The following is a 27,685-nucleotide window of genomic DNA, read 5'->3' on the forward strand; positions in this document are numbered from 1 at the left end:
ATTCCGATAGGCATCGCGCCTCGCGTCACATCGGTAGTTCAGCCAATCGACTTCGGACAAGTCTGAAGAGAGGGAGACACAGAAGCTGGCAAGATGGCGGCGGCCCTGGGCGGGAGAAGTGGTGGCGGAGGCAGTAGTGGGGCTGGCGGTGGCTTTGGTGGCGGGACAGGCAACAGCCGCAGCGGCTTGTTGGATAAGGTAAGGAGTCGGTTCCTAGAGACAGTCCAGTCCTGGAGATGCCAGGGAAGAGGCGAACCCATCTTCTCATATTCGCCCCTCTGATCTTCCATGGTCTCTTGAGGGAAGCCCTGTCTAACTCACCTACGTGCACTTGTAGCCAGCCGTCTCTACACTTCAAACCCGACCCTATTCTTTAGTTTTTTGTTTTTGTTTTTGTTTTTTTCTCGGAAGTGTCCCTGGTCCTTGACGCTGGATACCATAGCTTCTTCGCATAATTTGGTTACTCTCACGTTTCATCCTGGCCAGTGCTTTTCCCTTGTGCTGGGGGTCACTGTTGAAAGTGCCCATTTCACTGACGAAGAAGCCGGAAGCCCAAATAGAGAATTCACGCGAAGTCGTATCCCCCAAACTCCTCCCCCCAGTCACTCTCGCGTGCTGCTACACATTCCGAAGTGCTCCTCATTCTTTTGCTTACTGAAGTTTCTCGGTATTTTAATCAACGATACATAATGAAAATATTTGAGTATTGGCTTCCCCTACTGGGCTGACAAAAAGCCTTAAAATTCTTTTTACCTCTTGCCTTTGCCCCTTCTTTGCCACCAAGTGTATTGCTGTCTGTTCCCTCTTGTCCCTTTTCCACCGTGCCCATAAATTTTTTTTAGCTGTAGTCCTAGCAATAAGGACTGGGGGAGGGGGCACGACAATTCTCTTACTAAGTTGGCATTTCTTGCTTGTTGCACACATCTTGGAAGAAACAGCTGTTTGGAAAGTGGGGTGCTACCACTTGTTCTCTAGCTCCGTGACCTTGAAGTATGCGTGCTCTCTGTTTACTCATCTACGCAATGAGGGATTGAGTCTTAAGGTACCTAACGTCCCTTCCAGTTCTCCTTGTAGGGCCTTACACTCATTTGGTAAGTATTAAGCACGGTGTTTTTGACATAATAAACAGAATGTTTAGTTTAACTGAAAAGCTTTCAAACTTCCCTGAGCTTAATACATGGTGGATGCTTAAGAAAAGGAATGCATGATCATATTGAGGGGTTCATATCCAGATCTTTTTGCTTATCTTTTTGAAAGTCATTGGTTTTTAATTGTATGGTGGTTCTCACACTTGTGACCCTTGATAAGAGACAGAAACATGTTCAGGAGGTTGGGATGGTACATTGCTTCAAGACACGTGAGAGCTTGGGAATTGATAAATATTTTTGCAGACAAATCCTGCGTTTTTTGCTGGGTGAGCACTAAACAGCCTGTGCTCATTTCTTCTTACTGACTGTTCTTCCTCTACTCTCTATATAGATTATCAAACATTAAATTAAACATGGACTTTCTGCTGAAGCAGAGATTACAGAATACAGTTTCTCTTGGTATCAATGAGGTTCACTTCCAGGACCCCCCCCCCCCCATACAGATTTTGGTAGCCAAAGAAGCTCAAGTCCCTTGTATAAATGTAAGGAAACTTTCTTGCCTGATATACTTTTCCTCTCTCCTCCTTAAATGTAATATTTGTGTATAATATATGCATATCCTCTAGTATACTTGAAGTCATCTGTACATTACATATAATAACTAATGTAAATACTCTATAAACACGTTATGCTGTATTCTTGGGACAGCTAAGGTTAATTGTCAACTTGATTGGCTTGAAATCCTCTGAGGGAATTAGTAAAGCATATTTCTGGGTGTGTCTTAAGTGGGTCATAGAGGTGTGACCTTAGGGTCTATATCTGGTCCCTGGACTTTGCCTCTCTGGCCTTGTTCCCCTGCTTTCTTCCTGGCTGCTATGAATTGAGCATCTTTGCTTTACTGTACTCTTCTGCCATGATGTTCCTGCCAAGGGACCAGTTTGCTATGAACTGAATCTCCTGAAACAGTGAGCCAAATACACTTAATGTCCTGTAAGTTGTACGTGTCAGGTAGTTTGTCCCAGCAATGGGAAAGTTGACTGATACACAGTTCTTTAGGGAATAATGGCGAGAAAAAGGTCTTTACGTGTTTAGGACCGATGAGTTTTTTCCTGAATATGTATTTCAGTCCATGATTGGTTGACCTGCGAATGTGCAGTCTGGATACAGAAGGCCAACTATTATATATGACATCATCATGTTACTAGAAGAACCTGGATTTGGGGATTGTAAGATTTTGACTTTGAATTATCTCTGCTACTTCCAAACAGGATGAAGACTGGCAAGTCAGTTAACCTCACTGAGTTTACCTTTCTTTGTTATAGTTTTTTTGGGAGAATTAAATAAGATAATATACATTAACAATCTCTATACCTGGTAGTGTCCAATACAAATACATAATGGCAGGGGACTACATCAAAATTCCAATTATCATAGAGTACTGAGAATAGCTGAATGTAGGAGATAGGATATTCAGAATATTAAGTATATTTAAGGAAGCATATGTTATATTCAAATGGGTACTTTTTACGGAAGTGAGAGATTCTTAAGATCTAATTGATAAGATTTAGACCCCCAGGGGAAGGCACATATCTGAGAGTAGAAGTTGGACCTTATTTTGAGGAGGAGAGAGGAGAAGTTAAGAAAGTCTCCTTGAGAAAAGGTACACAGAATGTGGTAGCGCCTGAGGTTTCTCAGGTGGTGAGTTAACTGAAAGGTTCTTTAAGGAGCTGTAGTGACAGATTGCGGAGGGCTTGGATTGCCCAAAGTAGGAGTAGAAAACTATTGAAGGGGCCGGGGATTTAGCTCAGTGGTTTTGCTGCCTGCCTGGCAAGCGCAAGGACCGGAGTTTGATCCCCTGTACCAAAAAAAATAAAAAAAGTCCTGTTGAAGGTCTTTGAGATGATAAAATGTAGTTATAGGAAAACTGTCCAGGTAATTTGAAAAGATAGAAATTAGGGGGCTGGGGATTTAGCTCAATGGTTTCACCGCCTGCTGCGCAAAGGTAAGGACCCGAGTCAATCCCCAGTACCAAAAAAAAAAATCAAAGAAATTAGGAGCTTTCTAATAAGGCTGTATGCCATGCTAGTATATAGGATTTCTTGAAAAGAAAAGTAAGTTTGAATTCTAGTATAGCATGTTAAAAGCCACATGACCTTGGATAACTTACAATATTACTCAACTTGTGTTTCCTTACAACAGTCAAACCCTAGACCTTATGTATTATAGGGTTATACCAAAAGTTAAGTTGTGTAATATTGGAAACATTCTTTGTAAAGGACTATATAAAAATGGAATGACAAGATTATGAAACATAAGTAACAGAAAAATTGATTAAAAGGCTTAGAGGAGCACTTGGAATATTTAAGAAGTGAGGGACAGAAAAGAAAACATAATCAAAGAGATGTTCAAGTGTTTTTTTCTTGGACAAGTCTGTTTCAGCCTTCCATTGAACCGTTCATACTCTTAAATTCCTGTAGAACTTACTTTACTTAGACTTGTCACTTAATAATGACATACTGTTTTGTATTGCTCCACCCACTTGTATCTAATTTCTCAGGGTTTCTCTCTAGTGATCGACAGAGAGGAAGTACTTACAGCATTGAATTTAGCAAAGAAAATGCCACATCAGCCTTCGGAAACAGCTTTAGAGGATGGTGGCTCTAAGTGTGAAAACTGAGGGTCCTGTGAGAGAACGTGGGAAAACTGTTCTAAGTGGAGTAGTCGTCTAAGTGGAATAGAGAGACTTTTGTTCTGTGGGAATGAGGGGCTGTTACCTCTAATACAATCTCTGATTCATCTTGATTTTTTACAGAAGGGGCTTAATTTTATTTCTCCAGATGTAGTTCCATTTGGTATAAAGAAATATAATAAAGAGATGTAAATGTGTTTTTGACTTTCTTAAAACAGATGTGGATTTCTGCTCCTCTGAAACCGACTTTAAGAACACAGCAGTTCTTGTTTCCTGATTTTAAAAATAAGTATGCAAATCTAATCTTCCAGTCTTCATTACAGAATGACTTAATTCATTGCAGTAAGTTACTTTGCCCAAAATTTATGACGGTATTTTGTTCTGTGTGGCAACTATAAAGAAAAGCTCCTTGCTTCATTTGTTTTAGCTATAAAAATTGAAAGATAATGTTCAACTATACTTTCCTGAAACTGTGTCCAGATTCTTTTTACCCTCACACCTACATTCTGTCTCTTGGCTGGGCTGTTCTTAAACCACAGCTTGTGTATTAATAAAACACAGCTTTTATTATATGATTTAGAATATACGCTGTGGAGCCAAGCTGGTTTTCTAACTTTGAATTCTGATTCTGCCACCTGCCAGCTGTGCAGTCTTGGGCAAAGTACCCACTTCTCTAGAAAAAGGGCTTATCTCACATCTTTATCACTGTAATTTTTACTTTGAGCATTTTGACCCTTTAGTCTCACAGACTAAAGGGACCAGTGATGGGATGTTTAAGCCATGGATCTAGTAACTGGAGCTGGCTCCCAAAAGAACTGCAATAGTGTAAACTTCTTGGGGCCGGGCTGGTGTAGAAGCAGACTGATCACTACTAATGTATAGTTTGTAACAGAGCAGAGAATTGTTTTTTTCTGCAGGTGCCACTAATGTGTGTGTTCATAATATAATTGACAGTTATTCTAATGTGTACATAACTCCAGTGATAAATGCAGCCACTAAAAAGCAGTTGTATGCCAGGAATTTTTTTTTCTTTTTGCCGTATTTCTTGGCCATTTTTAACGAAAATGGATTGAGAGTGAAGATTCAGTATATTGCTGAGAGCTGTAATCTCTCCCCCCTTTTTTTGGTAATCTTTCTTTAAGATACAGATTTTCTGAACTGGGATCTAAATTAGATGGCAGTACACATTCTTAACATAGACATCATTTTATTCCCAAACTGAACTTTTTTCCTTATTTTTTGAACTTAGCACTGATTTTTTCTTGCTGAATGTGTACAGGTGAGGAGTAAGGGCATATATATATTTACAAGTCAAGTAAGGTCATCCTGGGTCTACCATCAGTTTTTATTATCCTTATTTTGGTTTAGAAAATTCTGGAATCAGAAAGAAGTAAAATATAACTGTAGATCTTAAATATCTCAAACTCAGCATATATAGAGGGGTATTTATTCTCTTTCTTCCTGTGTTCCTTCTCTTGAAAAGTAACATAATTCTGGTAGGTAATCATCACTGTCTCTTCTCCTTCATGCTCCTTGTAACCACTTTTAAGTTCTGCCAGTCCTACTTCATAATGTTTCCTTTTTTACCCCTCTGCTACTCCTCTGTTGAACATTCAGGTTCTACACTTATATCAGGCCCCATCTGATGTGCTTGTCTCTGGTGTTAGTCCCCTCCACACCATCTGCTAGGTTGCCACTAAACTGACTTAAAAACAAACAAACAAAAAACCTATAAATTTGATTGTTATTTGCCTGCTTAAAATTTTCATTGTCTGCCTCAGAATAAAATTCTTCAGCTTTGTAAATAGCACTTCATTTCCTACTGCTTTCTCCCCTTGCAGTTTATATCTGTTTTCTGAACTAGTATAGACCAAAGAAAGGAGAGAAAAGTTTATTAATTATCTTGTTCACTTTCTAAATCAGAATGGGATCCTTCCATTGACACCACTTTCACTGTTAAGTCTCCTTCATCTCCTCAGTGTGAATTGAGAAGGAACTTTATGAAGCAATCTACTGAGGTCTTTGATATCACTGCATAGCTTCAGCTTTCACTGTAATAAAATAAGACAGTGGGGAATGATCATGCTATGTCATACTCAATAATTTTGTTTTACTTGACATACCCTTATGACCGAGATATTGTCCCTTTTTTTGCCTCACCCTCTCAAGGCCAGAGGATGTGTACGGAACAGAAAGCTGTAATCCCCAAATCACTTAATTCAGCAAAATGACTTTCTGCATTGTTTACATAGCCTTCAAACCTGGGTTGTGTTTAATATCCTTCATAATACTTCAGAAGTGGGATTCTTGATGTTATAAATGCAGTGAAATAAATCTCTTTGTAGAACTTTTTATTATTCAAATGTGCAGTGGAGAATTGTAAATGGAATGAGTCTCCACAGTGTTCTACCAAAGTCATCACATACCTTTCTCTGTGAACTGGGTAGCCAGCCACGTTTGGCATCAAGTATACTGTTTTGATTGATGGTGTCCTGCTTCTTCTGTTGGTAGTGTAGGGAAGTGATTTCTTTAAAATGGTTTTGAGTGTGTTTGCAATTGATTTTAAATTAAGGGAAAAGGGAAATTCAAAGTTTTTGATATTTTGTGGGTTTTGTGAGTATATTCAATTCTTTTTAGATTCTTCATACTGGAGCTTGGTAGGAATCAAGGTACCTTGTATACTTGTCACTTTAGGAATCTCTGCTTCAAGTTCTTTGTTTATAGTTATTTTTTTTGATGGTTAATAATTTCTTACACTTCATAAGTATTGTGGAATTGTGAAGAAATACGAGTTTTAAAAATCATAAAAGTCTGATTGAGTCTTGGCTTTACCACTTCTAGTGTACACATTTGGCAAGTTTTAAACCCTAGTGGTACCTGTAAAAGATAGTAACTGTGGCCCAGAGATTTAGCTCAGTGGCACTACGCCTGCCTCTCAAGGCCCTGAGTTCGATCCTCGGTACCAAAAAAAAAAAATCAGTAACTGTGTGAATAAATGAGGTAGTGTATATAAAATAGCATAATCTGTAGCACATATTTGCATTCAAGGGAAGGTAGTTATTCCTGGAAAACAAGTAGGATGCCTGTTTTCCATCCTATAAAGAAATTCTTGAACAGAAACAAAGTGAGATAAATTTAGCCATGTATACATTTGGTAAACTTAAGCTAGAAGTTAACAGTTTAGAAATCTTTTTCCTTTTTCTTCTTTATAAGGGTTCATATGGTTTATAAAAATTAATAGTCACTGATACTATATTATGTCTCTGGTTCAGAGAATACAAAAAAATGAGTTGTGTCTGTTATACAAAAAAATGAGTTGTGTCTGTTACCTAGTGGGGAAGACAAAACATGATGTAATTTATTATACAGTTTTAAATTAACAGCAGCTCAGTGTAGAGGCCTTGGGTTCAAGCTCCAGCACCATGGGGGAAAAAAGTTCAAACTTTTGAGGAGAAAGTATATTCACATATGAGGGTAGAATTAAAGGACATTTTCCATTTTTAGACTTGTAAGATCTCTAAATTTATTTCTCATGTTCCGTTTTCAAGGCATATACTAGAAGATATACTTCACCAGATGAAGGGATTAGTTAATCAAGGAAAGAGTAATCCTGTCATGAAAAGGGGGTCCAGTTCAAGAGGAGGGTTAAGGGAACCCCAACATCATAGTGAAATGTTAAGGATGACATTTATGCAGCAGGCATGGAAAACAGCGAAGTCTGAAGACGTTTCTCCAAGAAGATGCAATTCCCAGAATGCTGAATATGTTTGTGTATAACGATAGGAGATTTAAATACTTGTAGAATTTGGAAAGAAAGGTGATGAATATACTGTGTGACCCAAAACAACAACAGTGTAAAAAAGCTATGCAGAAAGTAAAAAGGTTTTCTAGTATACTACAGATTCATTTGTGAATAGCATTTATGGTTATAATGTAAACTTCAACCAAATCACGATCTAACCAAAATTAAGGTATTATGTAAGACCAGATCAATACTAATCTATAACTATTAAAAAAGCTTGAGAGAAGCAGGAAAAAAAAGTGTGGCAGTTGGTAAAACAGCTAAATCTCATCTTCCCTAGGAAGAAGTCAATATAATGTGAAAAACTGAAAAGAAATAGCAGTATCCAATTTTTAAAAAGAGATACAGAGGTAAAAATCAAATAGTCAGCTGAAGGAAATGAAAATAGTTGTCCCGCTTCCGAGAGTGGGAAGTGAGGATGGCAAGGCTCTTAAGGAGAAGGAGGAACTGCCTTTTTTTTTTTTAACTCAACTTAGGTGACTCTTATTCTTCAAACTGTGCATATATGACCTTGGTACACATAATAACTAAGTAAGTAAATACATTTGACTAACTGTCCACTTTCTTGTGGCTGAGACATAATACCCAACAACCACAACTTAAAAGAGGAGAGACTAATCTTGACTTATGGTTACAGTCACCGGTTGGCTGGCTCCAAGGCAGAAATGGCACGGTGGAAGGGCCTGATTGGAGAAAAACTGCTCATGACATGGCAACCAAGAAGCAGAGAAAGGAGCTGGAGAAGGAGATAGGCCCTTCTAGGTCACAGGCCCAGTGACTTGCCTCTTCCATCCAAGCCCAACTTCCCAACATCACATTCAGCTACAGTGACCCCATGATCCAATCACTTTCTAGAAGCCCTGCCTCTGTGCACATTAGAATTTTGGGGGGTCCTTCTTTTTTTTTTTTTTGTATTAAATTCTTTTATTGGTATATTGTAGGTATACAACACAATTACATTTCTCATTGGTAATTGTACCTTTATATAATGCATCTTGGTTCTTATTTTTTCCCCATTCCTAGCCCTCCACGCCCTCCACCTTTCCCTATTTACAAAGACTTTATTTCCATTTTTTCCATTTCTCATCATTTTTTCCTTTCCCTTCTTTCCTTTCCCCTGTGCCTCCCACTACCTGTACCACTTTGGACCTTTTATTCCTATTTTACATTATCGATTATTCATTCTAATCATTGGTACATTTTAGGTATACAATATAATGACATTCATCATTGGAAATTTGCACCTTTACATAGTCTCTCTTGGTTCTTGTTTTTCACCCTTGCCCAGCCCTCCCTTCAACCCCTCCAGCCCTCCCTGTTTAAAAAAATTTTGTTCCTATTTTTCCATTTTCTCATATTAATCCCATTCCCTTCTATCCTTTCCCTTAGCCCTCCCACTTCCTTCCCCTTTGCCCCTTTTCTTCCTGTTTCACATGACCTATTGTACATTTAGTCCTTATTTACACTTTCAGTTTCTCACACCAGAGAAACTATTCGGTATTTACACATGTGTGTCCTATTTATTTCACTTAAGAGTATTGCCTCAATGTGCACCCACTTAGCTATAAATGTCTCTAATTTCTCATTTTTTATGGCTGAGTAGTACTCCATTTTATAAAAAACCACATTTTCTTTATCCAGTCTCCAGTTGATGGGAATTTGGGCTGTTTCCAAGTTTTAGCTATTACAAACTGTGCTGCTATGAACATGGGTGCACATATATCACTGTGGTATGATTCTTTTAATTCTTTGGGGAAGATCCCCAGCAGTGGAATAGCAGGGTCAAATGGGACTTCCAGTCCTAGTTCTTTGAGGTATCTCCATACTGATTTCCACAGTGCTTGCACCAGTCTACACTCCCACCAGCAGTGGACCAGGGTTCCTCTTTCCCCACAGCCCCACCAGCATTTGTTATTGGTTGATTTCATGATAGCAGTCATTCTTTCTGGAGTGAAGTGGAATCTCAGCGTTGTTTTCATTTGCATCTCTCGAATGACCAGTGACGTTGAGCATTTTTTCATGTATTTATTTGCTATTTCTACTTCTTTGTCTGAGAAATGTCTGTTCATTTCAGATGCCCATTTTTGGATTGGGTCTTTAAATTTGGGAGGTCTGATCTTTTGAAGTTCTTTATAGATTCGAGATAGTAGACCTTTGTCTGAGGAAGAGCAGGTGAAGATTTTTTCCCACATTGTGGGTTGTCTCTTCACACTGCTGGTGGTTTCTCTTGCTGTGCAGAAGCTTTTTAATAAGAAGAGATCCCATTTGTTGATTGTTTGTGCTAGTTCATGGGCAACTGAGGTTTTGTTCATAAAATCTTTTCCTACACCGATGTCTTCAAGGGTTCTACCTAACCTCTGTTCCAACTGGTTCACAGTTTCTATTTTAATACTTAGATCTTTAATCCATTTTGATTTTAGTTTAGTGCATGGTGAGAGATACAGGTCTAGTTTTAATCTTTGGCAAGTTGAAGCCCGATTTTTCCAGCACCCTTTATTAAAGAGGCTATCTTTCCTCCAGTGAGGGTGTTTGGCTCCTTTGTCGAAGATGAGATGGCTGAGTGTGTCTGGTGTTGTTTCTGCATCTTCTAATCTGTTCCACTGGTCCTCAAGTCTGTTTCTTTGCCAGTACCATGCTGTTTTTATCACAGTAGCTTTGTAGTAGAGTTGCAGGTTGGGGATTGTGATACCCCCTGCCATGTCTCTGTTACCTAGAATTGCTTTTGCTATTCTGGGTCTCTTCTTGCTCCAAATGAATTTTTGGATTGTTTTCTCAAGGTCTATGAAGTATGCTGCTAGGATCTCAATTGGAATTGCATTAAATCTATATAGCAGTTTTGGAAGTATGGCCATTTTCACTATATTAATCCTTCCTACCCAGGAGCAGGGGATGTCTGTCCATTGTCTGATACCATCTTCAATCTCTCTTTTCAGAGTGCCATAGTTTTCAGAGAAGAGGTCTTTGATTTCTTTCGTTAGGATGATTCCTAGGTATTTCAGTTTTTTGGATGCTATTGTGAAAGGAATTATTTGCCCTATTTCTCTCTCAGTGAGTCTGTCATTCATGTAGAGGAAAGCTATTGATTTTTGTGAGTTGATCTTGTAACCAGCTACTTGACTGAATTTGGTTATTAAGTCTAGAAGACTTTTGGTGGAGTTCTTGGGGTCTTCTATGTAGAGTATCATGTCATCTGCAAATAATGACAATTTGACTTCTTCATTCCCTATCTTTATTCCTTTTATTTCTCTTGTGTAATTGCCATGGCTAATGTTTCCAGAACTATATTGAACAAGAGTGGTGATAGTGGACATCCTTGTCTTGTTCCTGATTTGAGTGTGAAGGATTTCAGTTTTTGACCATTTAGTATGATATTGGCTGTTGGTTTTTCATAGATGGCTTCTATCAGTTTGAGGTAGAGACCATCTATTCCAATTTTTTGTAGGGTTTTTATCATAAATGCATGTTGGATTTTGTCAAATGCTTTTTCTGTGTCTATGGAGATAATCATATGGTTTTTGTCCTTGGCTCTATTGATATAGTGTGTTACATTAATTGATTTTCATATATTGAACCATCCCTGCATCCCTGGGATGAATCCCACTTGATCAGGGTGTATGATCTTCTTGATGATCTTCTGCATTGTTTGCCAGTATCTTATTAAGGATTTTTGCATCTATGTTCATTAGTGAGATTGGCCTATAGTTCTCTTTTTCAGTTGGGTCTTTCTCTGCTTTGGGGATCAAGGTGATGCTTCCTTCCAGGAATGAATTTGGGAGTATTGCTTCCCTTTCAATTTCATTGAAGAGTTTAAACAGTAGCGGCAGCAGTTCCTCTCTAAATGTCTTGTAGAATTCAGCAGTGAAGCCATCAGGGCCCGGCCTTTTCTTAGTTGATAAGTTTTTAATTACATTTTCAATTTCATTGGTTGATGTTGGGTTGTTCAGAATTTTTAGGTCTTCTTCGTTCAACTTTGGTAATTCATATGTATCTAGGAATCTGTCCATTTCTTCTGTGTTGTCCATCTTATTGGCATATAGGTTCTGGAAGTAGGTATTGATGATCCTCTGGATTTCTGCTGGGTCTGTTGTAGTTTCACCCTTTTCATTCCTAATTGCATGGATTTGGGCCTTTTCTTTCCTTTTTCTGAGAAGGTTGGCTAAAGGTTTGTCAATTTTGTCGCTTCTTTCGAAGAAACAATTCTTGGCTTCATTGATTTTTTTGTATCATTCTCTTAGTCTCCATTGCATTGATTTCTCCTCTGATCTTTATAATTTCCTCCCTTGTATGAGCTTTGGGGTTGTCCTGCTCTTATTTTTCTAGAAGCTTGAAGTTCAGCATCAGGTTGTTTAATTGGGCTCGTTCTGTTTTCCTAATATGCGTATTCACTGCTATGAATTTCCCTCGTAAGACTGCTTTCATTGTGTCCCATAGATTCTGATATGTTGTATTGTCATTGTCATTTAATTGAAGGAACTGTCTGATTTCTTCTTTAATTTTCTCTGTGACCCATTGCTTATGCAGAAGTGTGTTGTTCAATTTCTATGTGTTTATGAAATTTTTTGAGTTTCTTTTGCTATGGATCTCCAATTTCATCACACTATGGTCTGATATTATACAGCGGATAACTTCAATTCCTTTGCACTTCCTTAAACATGTTCTATGTGTGAGTATGTGGTCTATTTTGGAGAATGACCCATGTGCAGCTGAGAAGAATGTGTATTCTGACTTTGTGGGGTGGAAGACTCTGTAAACATCTGTTAAGTTCATTTGTTCAAGAGTTCGATTGAGTTCTAGTATTTCATTACTTATTTTTAGTCTAGTTGATCTATGTATTTGTGACAGTGGGGTGTTGAGGTCCCCCACTACTATTGTATTAGTGCACATATGGCTTTTCATGTCCGTTAGTATTTGTTTTATATAGTTGGGTGCACTAGTGTTTGGAGAATAGATATTTATGATTGTCATCTCTTCCTCTTGGATTCTTCCCTTTACAAGGATGTAATGTCCTTCTTCGTCTCTCTTAATTAGTGTTGGTTTGAAATCCACTTGATCTGCCAAGAGGATAGCTACTCCTTCTTTTTTTCGGGTTCCTGTCCCATGCAGTATAGTTTTCCACCATTTAACTTTCAGTCTATGAGTTTCCTTTTGAATTAAGTGTGTTTCTTGTATGCAGCATATTGTTTCTTGTATGCAGCATATTGTTGGATTTTGCTTCTTGACCCATTCTGCCAGTCTATTTCTTTTGATTGGTGAATTGAGACCATTAATGTTGATGGTTATAACTGAAACGCATTGACTTGTCACTGCCATGACTTTTTCTTTTTGTTGGGTTCTTCCCGTTTACATTTAATTTCTTGTCATGCCAGATGGGTTCATTCTGCTTTGCTTCCTGGGGTTGTGATCCTCAATGTCTGTTCCTAGGCTATTGTGTAAAATTCTTTGGAGTGCTGGTTTGGTATTCACGAAGTTCCTAAGGTGCTCTTTGTCATGAAAGTATCTTATTTCTCCATCCATTTTGAAAGATAGTTTTGCAGGGTACATCGATCTGGGTTGGAGGCTGTTTTCTTTTAGGGCTTGGAATATGTCACTCCAAGCTCTTCTTGCCTTGATGGTTTGTGTTGAGAAGTCTGCTGTGATTCTGATGGGCTTTCCTTTGTATGGAATTTGTTTCTTTTCTCTGACAGCTTGGAGAACTTTGTTCTTCTGTTGAGTTTCTGGAATCTTAACAATTATATGCCTATGTGTAGATTTTTTTTGATCAAGGCTATTTGGAGTCCTATATGCCTCACTTATCTGTATGTCAAGCTCTTTTCCCCTGCTTGGGAAGTTTTCTGCCATTATTTCTGTGAAGAGATTTTTTATGTCATCTGCACTCTCTCCTGTTTCTTCCTTGAGCCCAATCAGTCTTATGTTATTCTTTTTTGCATCATCTAGCAGCTGCTGGATTGATTTCTTATGTTCCCTTATAATTTTGAAGCAATTTTTCTTTTCCTGGTCACTAATTGCAATCTTATCTTCTATATCTGAAATTCTGTCCTCACATTGGCTCATTGTGCTGTGTAGACTTTCAATGGAGTTTTTCATGTCCTGGAAATCTATTTGCATCTGTTTTATGGATTCCATTTGTTTCTTATGTTGGGATTCCATCATGTTCCTCAGCTCCTCTCTAGATTTATTAATCATGTCTTGCACTAAGGGCACAATTTCTCCTGTTATCTGAGAAGTTATTTCTGATTTCATTTTTCCAGATCCCCTTTGTTGCCAGTTCAGTGGGTCCAGGTGGTTGATTATCAATGTTCCATCTCATTTCCCTTTGGGGTTGCTGTAGGTGATCTGGAAGTCTGGTTTTGAGACTTATTTATGTGTTTTCTCATTTCGACTGGGGCGGGGGGCTGTTAGCGACTGCACGGATTACCTCCTCTGAGCTGAGTGAGGTGGGACAGGGGCTGGGAGCAGCGGTAGGGTTGGTGACCCAAAAGCCCTTTCCTGTGGGCTGGGAGCAGCCGGAGGGATGGTGGCCGGGAAACCCCTTCCTCTGGACCAGGACCAGTGGAATGGTGGCTCAGAAGCCCCTCCGTCTGGGCCGGGAGCGGTGGGAGAGATGGTGGCCCGGAAGCCCCTTTCTTCTGGGCTGGGAGCAGCGGGAGGGATGGTGACCAGGAAGCCCCTTCCTTTGGACCAGGAGCAGTGGGACGATGGCTCAGCAGCCCCTACCTCTGGGCCGGGAACAGTGGGACTCAGTACCTTGGTCTGGTGGTCTGGTGTCCTCTGCGCCTTGGTAATGTGGAATCAGGTAGCTGCCTGTCTGCAGTGGGGTGATTTGGTGTCTTCCGCGTGACTCAGGACCTCGGTAGGGCGTGCACAGACCTGCCTGTCTGCAGTGGGCTGATTCGGCGTCTTCTGCGTGACTCAGGACCTCTGTCATTCTTGATCTAAACCATTACATTATACGTTTGTTTGTTGTACCAAAATGCATGTATTTGTAATATGCCAGAGAGAATGAGAAGAGGAATTGTGTATTAAATTATAGTATCTGATATACCTTACAGTTGGCCATACAGCATTACTCATATCAAGGCTCCCCAAGAATACCGAGACCGACAATTTGCTAGAAGGACTCTTAGAGCGCTAGTAATGGGTATGATTTATTACAGCAGAAGGATACAAAGCAAAATCAGCAAAGGGAAAAGCTGTATGGGATGAAGTCCAGAGGAAACCAAGTGCAACATTCTGAGTCCTCTGCCATTGAAGTCCCTTGGGAATGCTTTATTTCTCAGCAAAGAGTTGTGGCAGAACATAGGAAGTATCTGCCAGGGAAGCTTATTAGGGCCTCAGTACCTGGTTTTCTTCAGGGCTGGCTAACTAAATACCTTCTCCCTACCTGTGCCAGACTCCCAAAGGACAAGGTGTTCAGCATAAATCACATGGTTTACACAAACAGTTTAGGCAAATTAAGTCACTCTAATTGCTTAGAGAATGTCTTTTATTAGTGTTGGGAACTGTTAACCAGATGTCAGCCAAGGACCATCCTTGCGAACAGGCTTTTCTGGGCTGCCGTCCTCCGTGAGTCCTCCGTGAGTCCTCATCCTCCCCGTCGAGCAAACAGGCTTTTCTAAAGGTGACAATCTCATTCTTAAATTAACTCATTTCTGCATACTGCCCTTTGAGGTAATTTATTCTGTGAAGTTCCATGCAAAAGACATTAACCTTTGCTTTGTCTTTTTTTTTTGGCTTTGTCTTTTTTTATTGCAGTTTTTACTTAGTGTTAAGCAAGATGAGAGTGAGGGGAAAAGAGTTTCTGAAATACTCTGAATATCAGCAAAGAGAACATGAGGAGTAACATAGGTTTCAGTTGAGCAGTTTTTGAGAATGATGGGAAATAGCAATCAGAAAAATAAGCATCTATTGTCAGTGCCCCTTCCCCCCTTCAGGTATCTTTCCCTCCTATATTAGAGATAGTGTTTGGTTTGAAATGGGCTGAGGTGTTTCATACATACAAAGTAGATGTTTCTGTGTCTTCAGAAATTAATACAACCTTATAATTTACATAAGTCACTGAAAATGTTCCTGCTTCACATACTGAAGATACCTTCTAGGTGCCAGACAATGGAGTTAGAGCTGAGGCTATATCAGCTATAGTTAAGTCTATATCAGCACGTGTTGCAATGACTGTGTTTTATCCCTGAAAATTGGTAAGAAATTATGCTGTGAATTGCAGAAGCAAGTTTCCTTTCTGTGATGCATTGCAGGCCATGGTATGTGGCTGGATCTCTATGGGAATGTGATTTTTCTTTTTTGCAATGACCCCCAAAATTTAAATGACTTTATTCTCACTTTATTTCACAAATAACTCAGTTTCTTGTTTCAATTTGTATTTTTAAAACTAGATGTCATATTTAATTTGTAGACTGGCAAATTGTAAGACTCAATATTACAAAATGCTACCATGAGTAATTTTCTCAAAGAAAAATTATAAGATACTGGAGGAAAAAAATGCAATTAACTTTTAGTTGCTGGAAGTATGACTATTTTAGTTTGTGGTTTTATTCTCAGCAAATTTTAGTTGGTATTTTTTTTGGTACTGCGGATCAAACTCAGGACCTTGCGCTTGCGAGGCAAGCGGTGGAACCACTGAGCTAAATCCCTGGCCCTAGTTTTTCCTTTTTTTGTGTATTATTATAAAGAATTACAATGCCCCCCTTCCCAAAAAAAAGATTGATGAGGTATAAATGTTTTCTTTCAGTAAATCCATTTTAAAGTCAGTTGAATTTTGAATTGTCTGCTGGTTGGTTGGTTTTCCCCCACCCTGTGGTGCTAGAGATTGAACCTGAGGCTTCATATATGCCAGGCTACCACTAAGCTATACCCCTAGCCGTGGTTTGTAATTTTTATGAAATGCAGTATTTGTATATTTGTTTTAAAAAATTAAGAGTTGGCTATTGTGATCTATAAAGGCCAGGTTTATCAGATTATTTAACTACATTCATATGTTTAAAAAAATTTTTAAAGATACACAGATAAATCTTATTGCCACCCATATCCCACCCTTACATGATATCTGGATGTACTTAGTTTGTCTATTCAGTCTCCTATCCATGAGCACTTGTTACTTCCAGTTTTTTTTTTTACTACTAAAAAGCAGTGTTGGTGTGAGTAGACTTACATATTATTTCATATGTATACACTTACAGAAAAATTCCTAGAAAGGACAGTTTAATCCAGTATGTTAAATAATTGACTTTGGTAAATATTTTTTCCCTTTTTTTGCAGGGCGTTGTTAGTACAGGAAATTGAATCTAGTGCCTCACACATGCTAGGCAAATGCTTCACCACTCAGCTACATCCTCACCGCTAATTTTTATAGATCTTGTAGTAACATTTTGGACATCTCCCAACAACATGTGAGAAAATCACTTGCCTTTGTATGGCAACGTTTGGGAAACTTTTTAAACCTCTATAGATGAAGGAAATTGAAGCAGAGTTTTCCAAAGTCACTTAATTGGTGGGACTGTGTGGTGGTTATGCTTAATTGTGTCAAGTTGATTGTTGATTGTCAAGTTGTAAGCACACTTCCGAGTGTATCTGGGTGAGTCATGGAGGCCTGGCATTGACTGAGTACTCTGGTCCCTGAGCCTTTCCTCTCTGGCACTTTCCCTCTGCTTTGCTTCCTGGCCACTATAAACTGAACATCTTTGCTCTGCCACACCCTTCTGCCATGATGTTTCTCCCTTGCAGCCATCTGACCATGGACTGAATCCCCTGAAGCTGTGGGCCAAATTAAACCTCTCCTTCTTTAAGTTGTGGGTATTGGGCATTGTGTCTCATGCACAGGGAAGCTGACTAATAAAGACTGGGTTACAGACTTAGTTTCTAATTGAAAACTTAGTATTCTTTTCAGTGGATTATACTGGATTTGCTGTCTAATTTAAGACGTTGATAAAATGTGCAAGTTGTAAAATGAAAAAAAGTATTAAAGGAGACCCTCCCTTGTTAGTGTCTATAAATTCCTGTATCTGTATTATTTGAATTTTGTGTTCCAGAATAAAATGATGAAAATGAGATTCTTTTCTGTGTTTGTATTTGGGTAAAATGAGGATAGTTCACAGCTATAGTCTCTAGTCCATCTAAGTATTCTTGTTCTGGGCTTAAAGATTTTGACTTTTCTGCATGGAGATTGGCAGTGTCATATGACTACCACCTGATTCTAGGGACCTAATCTCCTTCAACCTTTTGTTTTCTAGCTCTGTAACATCAGAAGATAAAGAATAAATGCTGCCGGGCTTGGTGGCACATGCCTGTAATCCCACCACTCAGAAGGCTGCGGCAGGAGGATCTCCGCAAGTTCGAGGCCAGCCTGGGCTACATAGTGAGTTCAAGGCCAGCCTGAGCTACATAGTGAGACCCTATCTCAAACAACAAAAAGGATAAATGCTGTGTATAGTTGAGAATGCTCTCAAAAACTAGCTCACTTTACTTTCAATAAGATGCCACATTTCATTATGCACAACTTTTCTGTTTGCTTTACAGTGGAAGATTGATGATAAGCCTGTAAAAATTGACAAATGGGATGGATCTGCTGTGAAAAACTCTTTAGATGATTCTGCCAAAAAGGTACTTTCTTGAAGAGTCATCCATGAGCATGTATAGAGAAGACAGATTATCTTCTTTGGATCTTTTTCTTCTGTTGCTGTACTTGGAATGACTTTAGTTTTCCAGTTAGAAATTGAGCTAGTGTGCAATTTCTAAAATTCTCTCAATAAGTAGGGGGAAGTATGTTAAAATGTAATTGTAGGCTACCCCAAGAAAGTTGAGATTAATTAGCTTAGAACACAAATGTTAGAGAAGTAGGATAGGATAGTCATCCACGGTTAGTCATCTCTTCATTTGAAAAGGGAAAAAAATTTTTAGCTGTATCCTGTGAGAACAGTTGAGAGTTTAAAAAAATTTCACATAAGGAGTTGATGGAATATTTCTCTGAGCTCCTTTATTATCAGCTTGAGTCTTGGCTTGGAGTCATAAAATACCAACTGGAGAGAACTATTTGTACACTTACGTAATTCTTAACATAACTTTTTATCGTAGAAATCAAGAATACAAGTGGGTATAGGAAGGAAACCTTCTTAGCTTAGTTTCTTGTTCTTCTCTCTAGGTACTTCTGGAAAAGTACAAATATGTGGAGAATTTTGGCCTAATCGATGGTCGCCTCACCATCTGTACTATCTCCTGTTTTTTTGCCATAGTGGCTTTGATTTGGGATTATATGCATCCTTTTCCAGAGTCTAAGCCAGTTTTGGCTTTGTGTGTCATATCATATCCTTTGTGTGTAGATTTTCTCATACTTTTTTTGAAATTTCTACAGATACTTCTCCCCACAAAAACTTTCATTTTAGGGCCTGTTGCTATTAGAATTTAACATTATGAGCTGTGGGCATCTAAATTCATGTGGTGCTGTTGATATTTTAGGTTTAATATGTTTTTTAAAATCTGTAATTTACTTTAGTTTTTGTAGAGGTTATGATAATATGAGCACTTAATAACAAAACACATAGTATTGTTGAGGCCTGGCCCTTCTCACTTCTAACCCAGAACTTTTCCCATTTGACCAGCCTGCTTGAAGCCACTCATTCCAGGATATTAGAAAAGCATTAGATTTTGAAGATTCAGATCTTGTGTCAAGTGTCAAACCTGAGGGGCTGGACTGAAGATACTGAACATAAGTTGTAAGTTAGGCTTGTGTTATGGTAGAATTAAGAACCTCTTCTGGAGCTAAAGAACGTGAGTTTGAAATCCAAGATGTTTGTGACCTCATGTCAACTTTTTTGAGACTCAGAATATAAATATGGGTAATACACATTCAGAATTATCATAAAGATTAAATGAGGGCCAGGGATTTAGCTCAGTGGTTCTGGTGCCTGCCGCGCAAGCACAAGGTCCCGAGTTCAATCCCCAGTACCAAAAAAAAAAAAAAAAGATTAAATGAGATATTTTATAATGCATTTGGTATGTAATACAATTCCCAACTTAAAATGTTTCAACTTAAGAATTTTCAACTTTATGATGGTATGAAAGAATTCTTAACTTTTAGTATAGTGTTCAATGAATTATATGAGATGTTCAACACATTATTATAAAATAGGCTTTGTACTAGGTGATTTTGCCCAACTGTAGGCTAATGTAAGTATTCTGATACACTCAGGCTTGGCTAGGCTAAGCTATGATGATTTTGCTACATTAGGCATATTAAGGAATTTCCACTAAGTTTGTAATCCCGTTTTAAATCTAGAATTTCTTCTTCTTTTTATAGTAAATGTAGATGGTTGTCACTTAACCTACCTTGGTTATTTCTGAAAGGATTGAATACAAAGAATTTACATTATTACTCTTACTACAAAAAAATAAGTTTTTTTGTTACTAGTCCATTTGTGCATACTGTATAGTCTATTTGTACATTCTGCTTTGCACTTTATTTTTTATTTTTTTATTTTTTGGTACCGGGGATCGAACTTGGGTTCCTGTGCACTTTATTTTTAACTTAAGAAATGTAATGGGTATCTTTACATATTAGTACATGCTCTCTACCTCATTTGTAATAGTTACATCTTGCTAGTGTCTACTGTGTACCAACACTGTTAAGAGTTGTTTAAAACAAATCATTAAACAATGTAGCCATAAGAAATTCTGCCTTTAGAGGCAGTTAGCAAGCCATGTAATAAAGCAAGCCATGTAATAGAGCAGATCCTGATCAAAAATAGTATCCAAATTGATGCCAAATCATAGTCCCCAGAATTGACATCAAGTGATCCTTGACTCCTTTCAGTTGTCACATTAATCGCAATTCAGAAAGATATGCCATAGGTTCTGGAGATGGTTCCCAAGGGAGTTCCAAAGAGGTTTGAACAATGACAGCAGCATTATCACAAACCTGTGGTCTCCTGGGAGAACTACTTTGATATTACTTCGGTTATCTTTGTTTAAAACAAAGGAAGATCTCGTAAGCATATCGGTTTTATATGTAATAGTATTAACTGCCATTATAAATGCTTTCTTTGTACTAGACACTGTATGTAAGCCTCAGAATATCTCTAAAATGTCAGTATTATTCCCATTTAGAAGTGAGGATACTTGAGGAAGAAAGTAATTTGTCACAGTTACACTGGTTAAAAGCCAAGATTTACATCTAGGACTTAACTCACTCTAAAGTCCATATGCTTTGTACTATATTTTCTTGTCTCCATTTTAATTTAAATGACACAATGTACATAAAACTCCCAGGTCAGTTTTTGGCTCTAATATTGTAGTGCTGTCAAAAGCTGAATGTAATGAATCTATACTAATATAGGAAGTAATTGATTGTATAGTAAACTAATTTGAAGTCAGTTTTCTTCTAATGACCCTTGAAATTGGTTCCATGTGGTCAAGTTCACTGATTTAATAGAGAAATTATCACAAGTTATAACAAAAATTTGACAAACTAGTGACAGGATTTTATATCTGTTGTCTTTGAACATAAAAGATGAGAGCTAGTTTGTTCCTTGTTCCTTTTTTCTTCCTTTTAGAGGTATTTGAAGAATTAACCACAGACAGCCTTGCTTCTCTTGGTGCATACACATAAAGATGAAAATGAAATAGCTAAATTTTTGGTGTTTTTGTAGTAGCAGAAAACTGACCATTTTTTTTAGGGCTGTCGTGAAAGTTTTCATGGCTCGTTTGTTTGCATGTTAGTGTGTTTTCACCTTAACTTTCTTTGAACCTATTTTGTGATGATGGGGATTCTGACCATTTATACCTCATATAAGGAGAAGAGCATCTTTCTTGTGGCTCACAGGAAAGATCCTACAGGGATGGATCCTGATGATATTTGGCAACTGTCTTCCAGTCTCAAAAGGTAATGATTGTTCTTCCAGATTCTTAAATCCTGGTGTTGGATTTGCTTGGGGGGTGGGGGGTGTTCATTATTAACAGCAAAATATCGTGTGCATATTTTGTGCAGATTATAGTGTTAGTCATGTAAAATGAAGGAAAGGGCGTGAATTATTTAGAAGGTTTATCCTAGCACTGTAGTTATGAGATTCCATTATCACAGAAATGCTCTGAGGGAAAACCTTGGAAGAAAGTAGTACTTTGGTGGAAGAGTATAAAGAATGACTTTCTTCTTCCTTGTGTCCAGTTAACAGAGGCCAAAAGTGTAATGTCAGTTATCTTTGAAGAACCACTATTTAGCTGCAGTGTCTTCTTTGATCCTGACTGCATTTTCAGGGTGATCAAGAAAAGCATAATCCAGAGTCAATATCTGACTGGTAGTGGGTATAACTTCATGCAGCTGACCCAAAATTGTAGGTACCTAGGACTGGGTTTATGTTCCAGCCCAGTCTGTTCTAGTTACATGCATTTTGGTATATCATGTAAGTCATCTGAACTTTGAGGGGCTGAGGATATAGCTCAGTAGTAGAGCACTTGCCTGGCATGCAAAGGGCCCTGGGTTCAATCCCCAGTGCTGCCAAAAAATAACAAAAAAGACTCCTTAGAGTTATTGGGAACATGAGATACCAGTTACAATATAGCAAACATCTGCTGAACATTTGCTATATATTGAGTAGTGTGCTGAATATATTATCTCTTTTAAACCTTAAAATACCAATTTATAGATAAGAACACAGGCCCAAAATGTTGAATTAATTCTTAATTAATACCAAACAGCTCAACAGTGGTAGAGTAGGAATTCAGTCCAAATTTGAGCCTAGAAATTATCTCTTAGTCACTAATTAAAAACACATGACATACTTCCTAGCATGTAGTAGGTCCTCAGTAATTATTCATCTGCATGAAGATAACTAATATAGCATCAGCATCCTCTCACACTTTACTCTGTTCACATTGCCCACTTTCTGTTCTTCAAGTATTTCTGCATCAAGGCTTTTGGACTTGTTCCCTGGAAGATACTTTGCCCATATAACTTATTCTCTTTATTAAGGGCTCTGTTTAAGCATTTACTTAGTGAAGTCTTTCCTGTTTACCATATGTAAAAGAACATCTTTTTTGTTTGTTTTCCTGTTCCCTCACAGACACTAAAATGAAAGTTACAAAAGTCAGACATTTGTTTTGGCCGATCCTTGCTTTTTTTTTGAGGTCTGGCTATATAGTTAAGGCTGGTCTTGAACTTACTGTAACATAGACTGGCCTCAAACTCGCAGTGATCCTCCTGCCTCAGACTCCCAAGTGCTGGGATTACAGGAGTGTTCCATCATGCCCACTTGGCCATTGCCATGTATCTAAAACTGCCTGACACATAAAGGGTGAGGTTCAGTAAATATTTAAATTAACTAATAACTTTGTAAAATCCATCAGATCGCAACTCCTGAAATGTCCTGCCATCAAAGCAGTGTAACTGCCAATAAAATTGGCCTCAGAAATCCAAAAATTATTGTGATGAGAATTAGCAGTAAGTGGTCAGAGGTTGAGAAAATTTCTTGAGGTGTCAAAAGTAGTTCAGGGACCTTCACTACTAGTTATCTAAGTTGGAAATTATTCCCTAGACCAACAATTTATTAAAGGGCTATGATTTTTTGAACACTAATTAATGCTCAAAAACTATTTTAACCATGGTAGTAATGTTAAAAGTAAGTAGAAGCTTTCCCATTTAATGCTGAAATACAAGCTCAAGGAACTGCTTTGTCTAAAGAGAATTTTTGCACAGTAATCCACTAAATTTGCCCTCATAAATGGTGATGGAAACAGGTGGTGAGAGTATGTTAGCCTACCAGAAGTTGGTGTCATTAAATACTCCTGAATGGATGGAAAGAGTAAAGGCCTTTAAGGTACCTTAGGATGTCATTAAGGAATCTCTGGAGTTCATGTAGGAAAGCTGTGGGTATTGGTTTGGGGTCAGAGTGGAACCTGGGACTTGAATGTTTACAGATTATAAGGGCTAAAGCATCCTCGAATTGGGGAGCCTCCTTGAAAGCAATGGTTCTTCATTCATAAAATTGTGATTGCCTTCTAAGTGCCAAGCTAAGATTTGAAAACAAGACAAAAATCCTTACTCTCAGGAACCCCCAGTCTGATGAAGGACACATACACAAATATTATTTCAATAATATTTCATTGATACCATGGGAACCTATCAATAGATCTGGCGTGTAATAGGTATCCATTGTTTGATTTGAATATTGATTGACGGTGCTGTGGAAGACAAAGGACACACATGTAACCCAGATTGGGAGGACCTTCCTAGAAAAATTTTATGCCCAAGTATATTGTTAACAAACAGGAACTAGTCAGGTAAGATAGGAAAGAAAAGCCTACTAGGAAGATTTCTTCTAGCATAAGTGCCAAATCCAGAGGTGAGAGAAGATGGTTTATATGGCTTACCAGTCTATGACCAGGTAAGAGAGATATGCTGTAATTAAAGAAGGAAAAATGTGTCAACACTTAGTAATCAGAATTGTATCTCAAAGGTGGTTATAACCCTGGGTCATTGTTTAAAAAAAACAAGTGTTTCTTATTTTCCCAGTGCCCAGTTTATCCCAGTCCTTTGGAAATACTTGGTGCTGTATTGTTATTGGTTGAATCTCGGTTTGGTTTTTGATTCGTTGTCTTTACCCTGATCCTTAGGTTTGATGACAAATACACCCTGAAGCTGACCTTCATCAGTGGAAGAACAAAGCAGCAGCGGGAAGCCGAGTTCACCAAGTCCATTGCTAAGTTTTTTGACCACAGTGGGACACTGGTCATGGATGCATATGAACCTGAAATATCCAGGCTCCATGACAGTCTTGCTACAGAAAGAAAAACAAAATAGATAATTCTAAGAGCTGCACTCTTTCTGCTGGATCATGCTGAATTACTGGGTGGGTAGGGTGAAGAAATAGAGAACTTAAAATGAGTAAAGTAAGAATTGTTAAAAACATCCCTGTTTTGTCTTAAAATTTTAGTTCATTTTGGATAAGTAGGATTTTCTAGCACAGATATGAGAAGTTGTAGTTCTGTCTAGCTGTAGCTTCCTTAGTCTGCTGATTGTGTTGTTTTGATTTGCTTTTCTGGAAAGGCATTTTTGCTGGAAGCTATCTAGAATTTTTCCTTCATACCTACCACTATTTTACATAGTATAGCTTTGTGCCATGCAACATTTGAAGACTCAGTTTTTAAAAATTGTTAACCTGTTGTTAACTTTGTGTTAATTCCTATTTCAACAGCTGTTTCTCTAAAGAATTCAGGATACAACTTGTGTATGACAGCTTTGTTACCACACCATTTTTGTGGGTGTGTATATGTCTGATTTGGGGAAAATTTTTTTAAAAAGCTTTTCAATTTGTTTAAAATAAATTTGTCTGTCACATTTTGTGCACTTAACCAATTAAAGAAACCAGTGACGTTTTTAATTTTGTTTTGTGTATGTTTTCCACTACTATATCCCTGTTGATTTGTTTGTGCCTTTTATTAACTACCATTTTCTAAAATTTTATTTCAATAGAAGGGAAGAAGATGTGAAAAAATAAAGTCATGGTCTTCATGGAACAGAGCAGAGAGTATTAACAATTTTACTATTACCATAGGCTTCTTTAGTTTCTAGGCTGCTTCACTATTCAGAGGCCCTGAGAACCTTAGCTAAGGACCTCGTAATAACACTCAGGACTTAGTTTCTACCCCATAATCTACATAAATTAACTCATTAATGCTCACAGCAACTCTAAAAGGTAGGTGCTCTGATTATACCCACTTTACAAATGAGGAAGCTGAGACACAAAAGATGAATAACCTGTTACATAGCTAATGCTAGAATGAATTTAAACCTGGGTAGTCTTAACTCCGGAGTCTATGTTCCTGCAAACAGCACAGCAGCACCTTTTCTAGTATTTTCCCAGCCTGGTAAGAGAAGAACTAGGCACTTGCCCAGATCCTGTGACCTATAGAAATCTACTGTCTCTCCAGCCCTACAAAAGTGCAATTCCAGATGAGCATATCTAAAACTATTCAGCTTATAAAAAAATTACCCTTACCATTTTCCAGTTGGACTTGGAAGTGTTGCCCTGTCTAGCGTCACTCAGTGGAAGATTGTCAACCAACACTGGATTGGCAATTGAAGCCTTGGATTTTGTACTGTACCTTCACTCCTGCAATCCTTGGATAAATCATGGAATTCTCTGAGCTTTTAGTTTCCTTTTTAAATTTTTTTTAAGGTGATAATTCTAACCCTGTGAACTACTTAAAACTTTTAAAAGTGTGTAATCAGATAATTATACTTTTACAATAGAGGAGTTACTGTTAGGCATGAATTTCAAGGCTTGTGGATATAGACACTGAATAACCCTCTCCATTATGACTGCTTGGAGTTCTTTGATACCTGCTGTATCTTTCTCTACATATACAAACTTTTTAAATAAAAATTCCAATTTTGTTGCTATATGTCCTGTAATTTTTGTTGTTGTTGTTTTCTTGAGATAGGGGTTCACCTCTGTTGTCAGGATGGTCTCAAACTCATGCACTGAAATGAGCCTCCCTCCTCAACCTCCCCTGAGTAGCTGGAACTATCGGTCACACCACTGCTTTGTAATCCCCCCAGCCCCCCAAGCCCCCCAGTACCAGGGATTGAACTCAGGACCTTGAGGTCCTGAGCTTGTGCTTGCAAGGCGGGTGTGGGGTCACTGAGCAAAATCCCCAGCCTTATAATTTGTTTTTAAAACATGTCTTAGGTACTTTCCCTGTCTGTATAAAATCATTTTAATAGCTGCATAATATTCTGTAGTTTAAATGTTTTTATTTCAACTTTTCTGTTTTTGATAAATTGATAGCTATTTCCCCCAAAATTTTCACTATCCCAAGAGAAAGTGTGATGAGGGAAAGGGGAAAAAATAGGTTCTCAAGTGATGTGACAAGAAACCTGGATTGATTTTAGCTTTCTTCTAGTTTATGAGCTTGAGCAAATCCCTTTTCTTTCTAGGGCAAAATCTCTATTAAAGAGGTTTCAAAGAATGTACCCTTTTGAGATAATGAAGACTCCTTATGTCCCAGAAATGCCTATATATGAATATCCTTTATTTTGAAAAACTGCCATAATCCCTAAAATCTGCTCATAATCCCACTTGGAGACTTTTTGGACTGCGTGCATCTTTTTAAGGTTTTTCTCTGACTCTAAAAGCCAGTTTAAACGGTGAAAAAATGGATTATCAGCCCACCCACTTGTTGCAGTTGGTGTATGTGCTCTACCTCTGCACTGGTGATATTTGAGGACCGTTTCTTATCACATGATTGAGGGCTCAAGCCTCATGACTAGGCACACTTTGAGACTGCAGAGTTCCTGTGGTCACTTTTGGATGCTGCTGAACTGCTTACCCTCCATAGTAGGTGTGCAACACCCTTCCCACCAGGAAACCCTGACATCCATCAAATTAACCTCTCCTCAACTCTTCACACTTGCCTCTGATCTGTTTGACTTAAGTCTTCAACATAGAGGACCACAAAGGAGGGGGGAAGATCACTGGTGTTTTCCATTATTTGGAAATTTCAGCTGCTAATATGTATTTAATGTTTACAGTGCTTTCATATATATATTTCATATATATATATTTCTAGAAACAATTTTTTTGTTTCAGAACTACCTTAGGGAATGGAAAAGATACAAAATCTCATTTTACATAAACGTAAGTTGTGTGTTCTTCCTTAGTTGAGTGTTCTTTGACCAACATTCTCCACCTTTATCTTCACCCCTGTTAAACCCCACCTAGCACCTCAAGCCTTGTTTCCATGATGGAAATACCAGACAAAGCTGCTAATGTCACAGTAATACTAATTTTATAAAAAATATCCTGTCCCATTGACAGCCTATTGTGTTATTAAATAGACTATTCTTAAGCTCGCTGATCAGGTGATTTCTGAGGCCCCCAGCCCCTAATGAGTCAACAAGCATTTATAATCTTTTTTGTGCCATGAATGTTTTGTTTTTCTTGATATTTTGGTGTTGTTTATGACCCACTTTCCATATCTGTAATTGAACTGGGGAGGTGGTTGCAAGCTCTGAGGAGTGAGAAATAAGTTCAAAGATAGTTGTTCAAAAAGTTCCCTGGTTGTTGCTTGCTCTCCCTTGGTTGGAAATACTCTTTCTCATGAGTA

The 27,685-nt window shown here is 38.2% G+C and overlaps 1 protein-coding gene and 1 non-coding gene across 3 annotated transcripts; both read left to right on the forward strand.

Moving 5' to 3' along the window:
* The first annotated feature begins 43 nt into the window (after positions 1 to 43).
* Positions 44 to 25,981, forward strand: Spcs2 (signal peptidase complex subunit 2). Of its 2 annotated transcripts, XM_087211935.1 has the most exons (6): positions 79 to 198; positions 17,821 to 17,945; positions 18,107 to 18,190; positions 18,729 to 18,888; positions 21,329 to 21,464; positions 24,191 to 25,981. In XM_087211935.1, exons 2-6 carry the CDS (start codon positions 17,871 to 17,873, stop codon positions 24,375 to 24,377), a joined length of 642 nt encoding a protein of 213 aa, XP_087068061.1. In that variant the 5' UTR covers positions 79 to 198; positions 17,821 to 17,870; the 3' UTR covers positions 24,378 to 25,981. The 2 variants fall into 2 exon arrangements, with proteins under 2 accessions (XP_087068060.1, XP_087068061.1); XM_087211934.1 differs by lacking the exon at positions 17,821 to 17,945 and having other exon boundaries at positions 44 to 198.
* Positions 22,004 to 22,079, forward strand: Trnaa-ggc (transfer RNA alanine (anticodon GGC)). Its single transcript has one exon. It is a non-coding gene; the product is annotated as a tRNA-Ala (tRNA).
* Positions 25,982 to 27,685: the final 1,704 nt, after the last annotated feature.

The sequence above is a fragment of the Heterocephalus glaber genome, unplaced genomic scaffold (genome assembly GCF_053883595.1).
Source record: "Heterocephalus glaber isolate CG9 unplaced genomic scaffold, H.glaber_assembly_v1.0 deba00001428, whole genome shotgun sequence".
Taxonomy (NCBI): Eukaryota; Metazoa; Chordata; class Mammalia; order Rodentia; family Bathyergidae; genus Heterocephalus; species Heterocephalus glaber.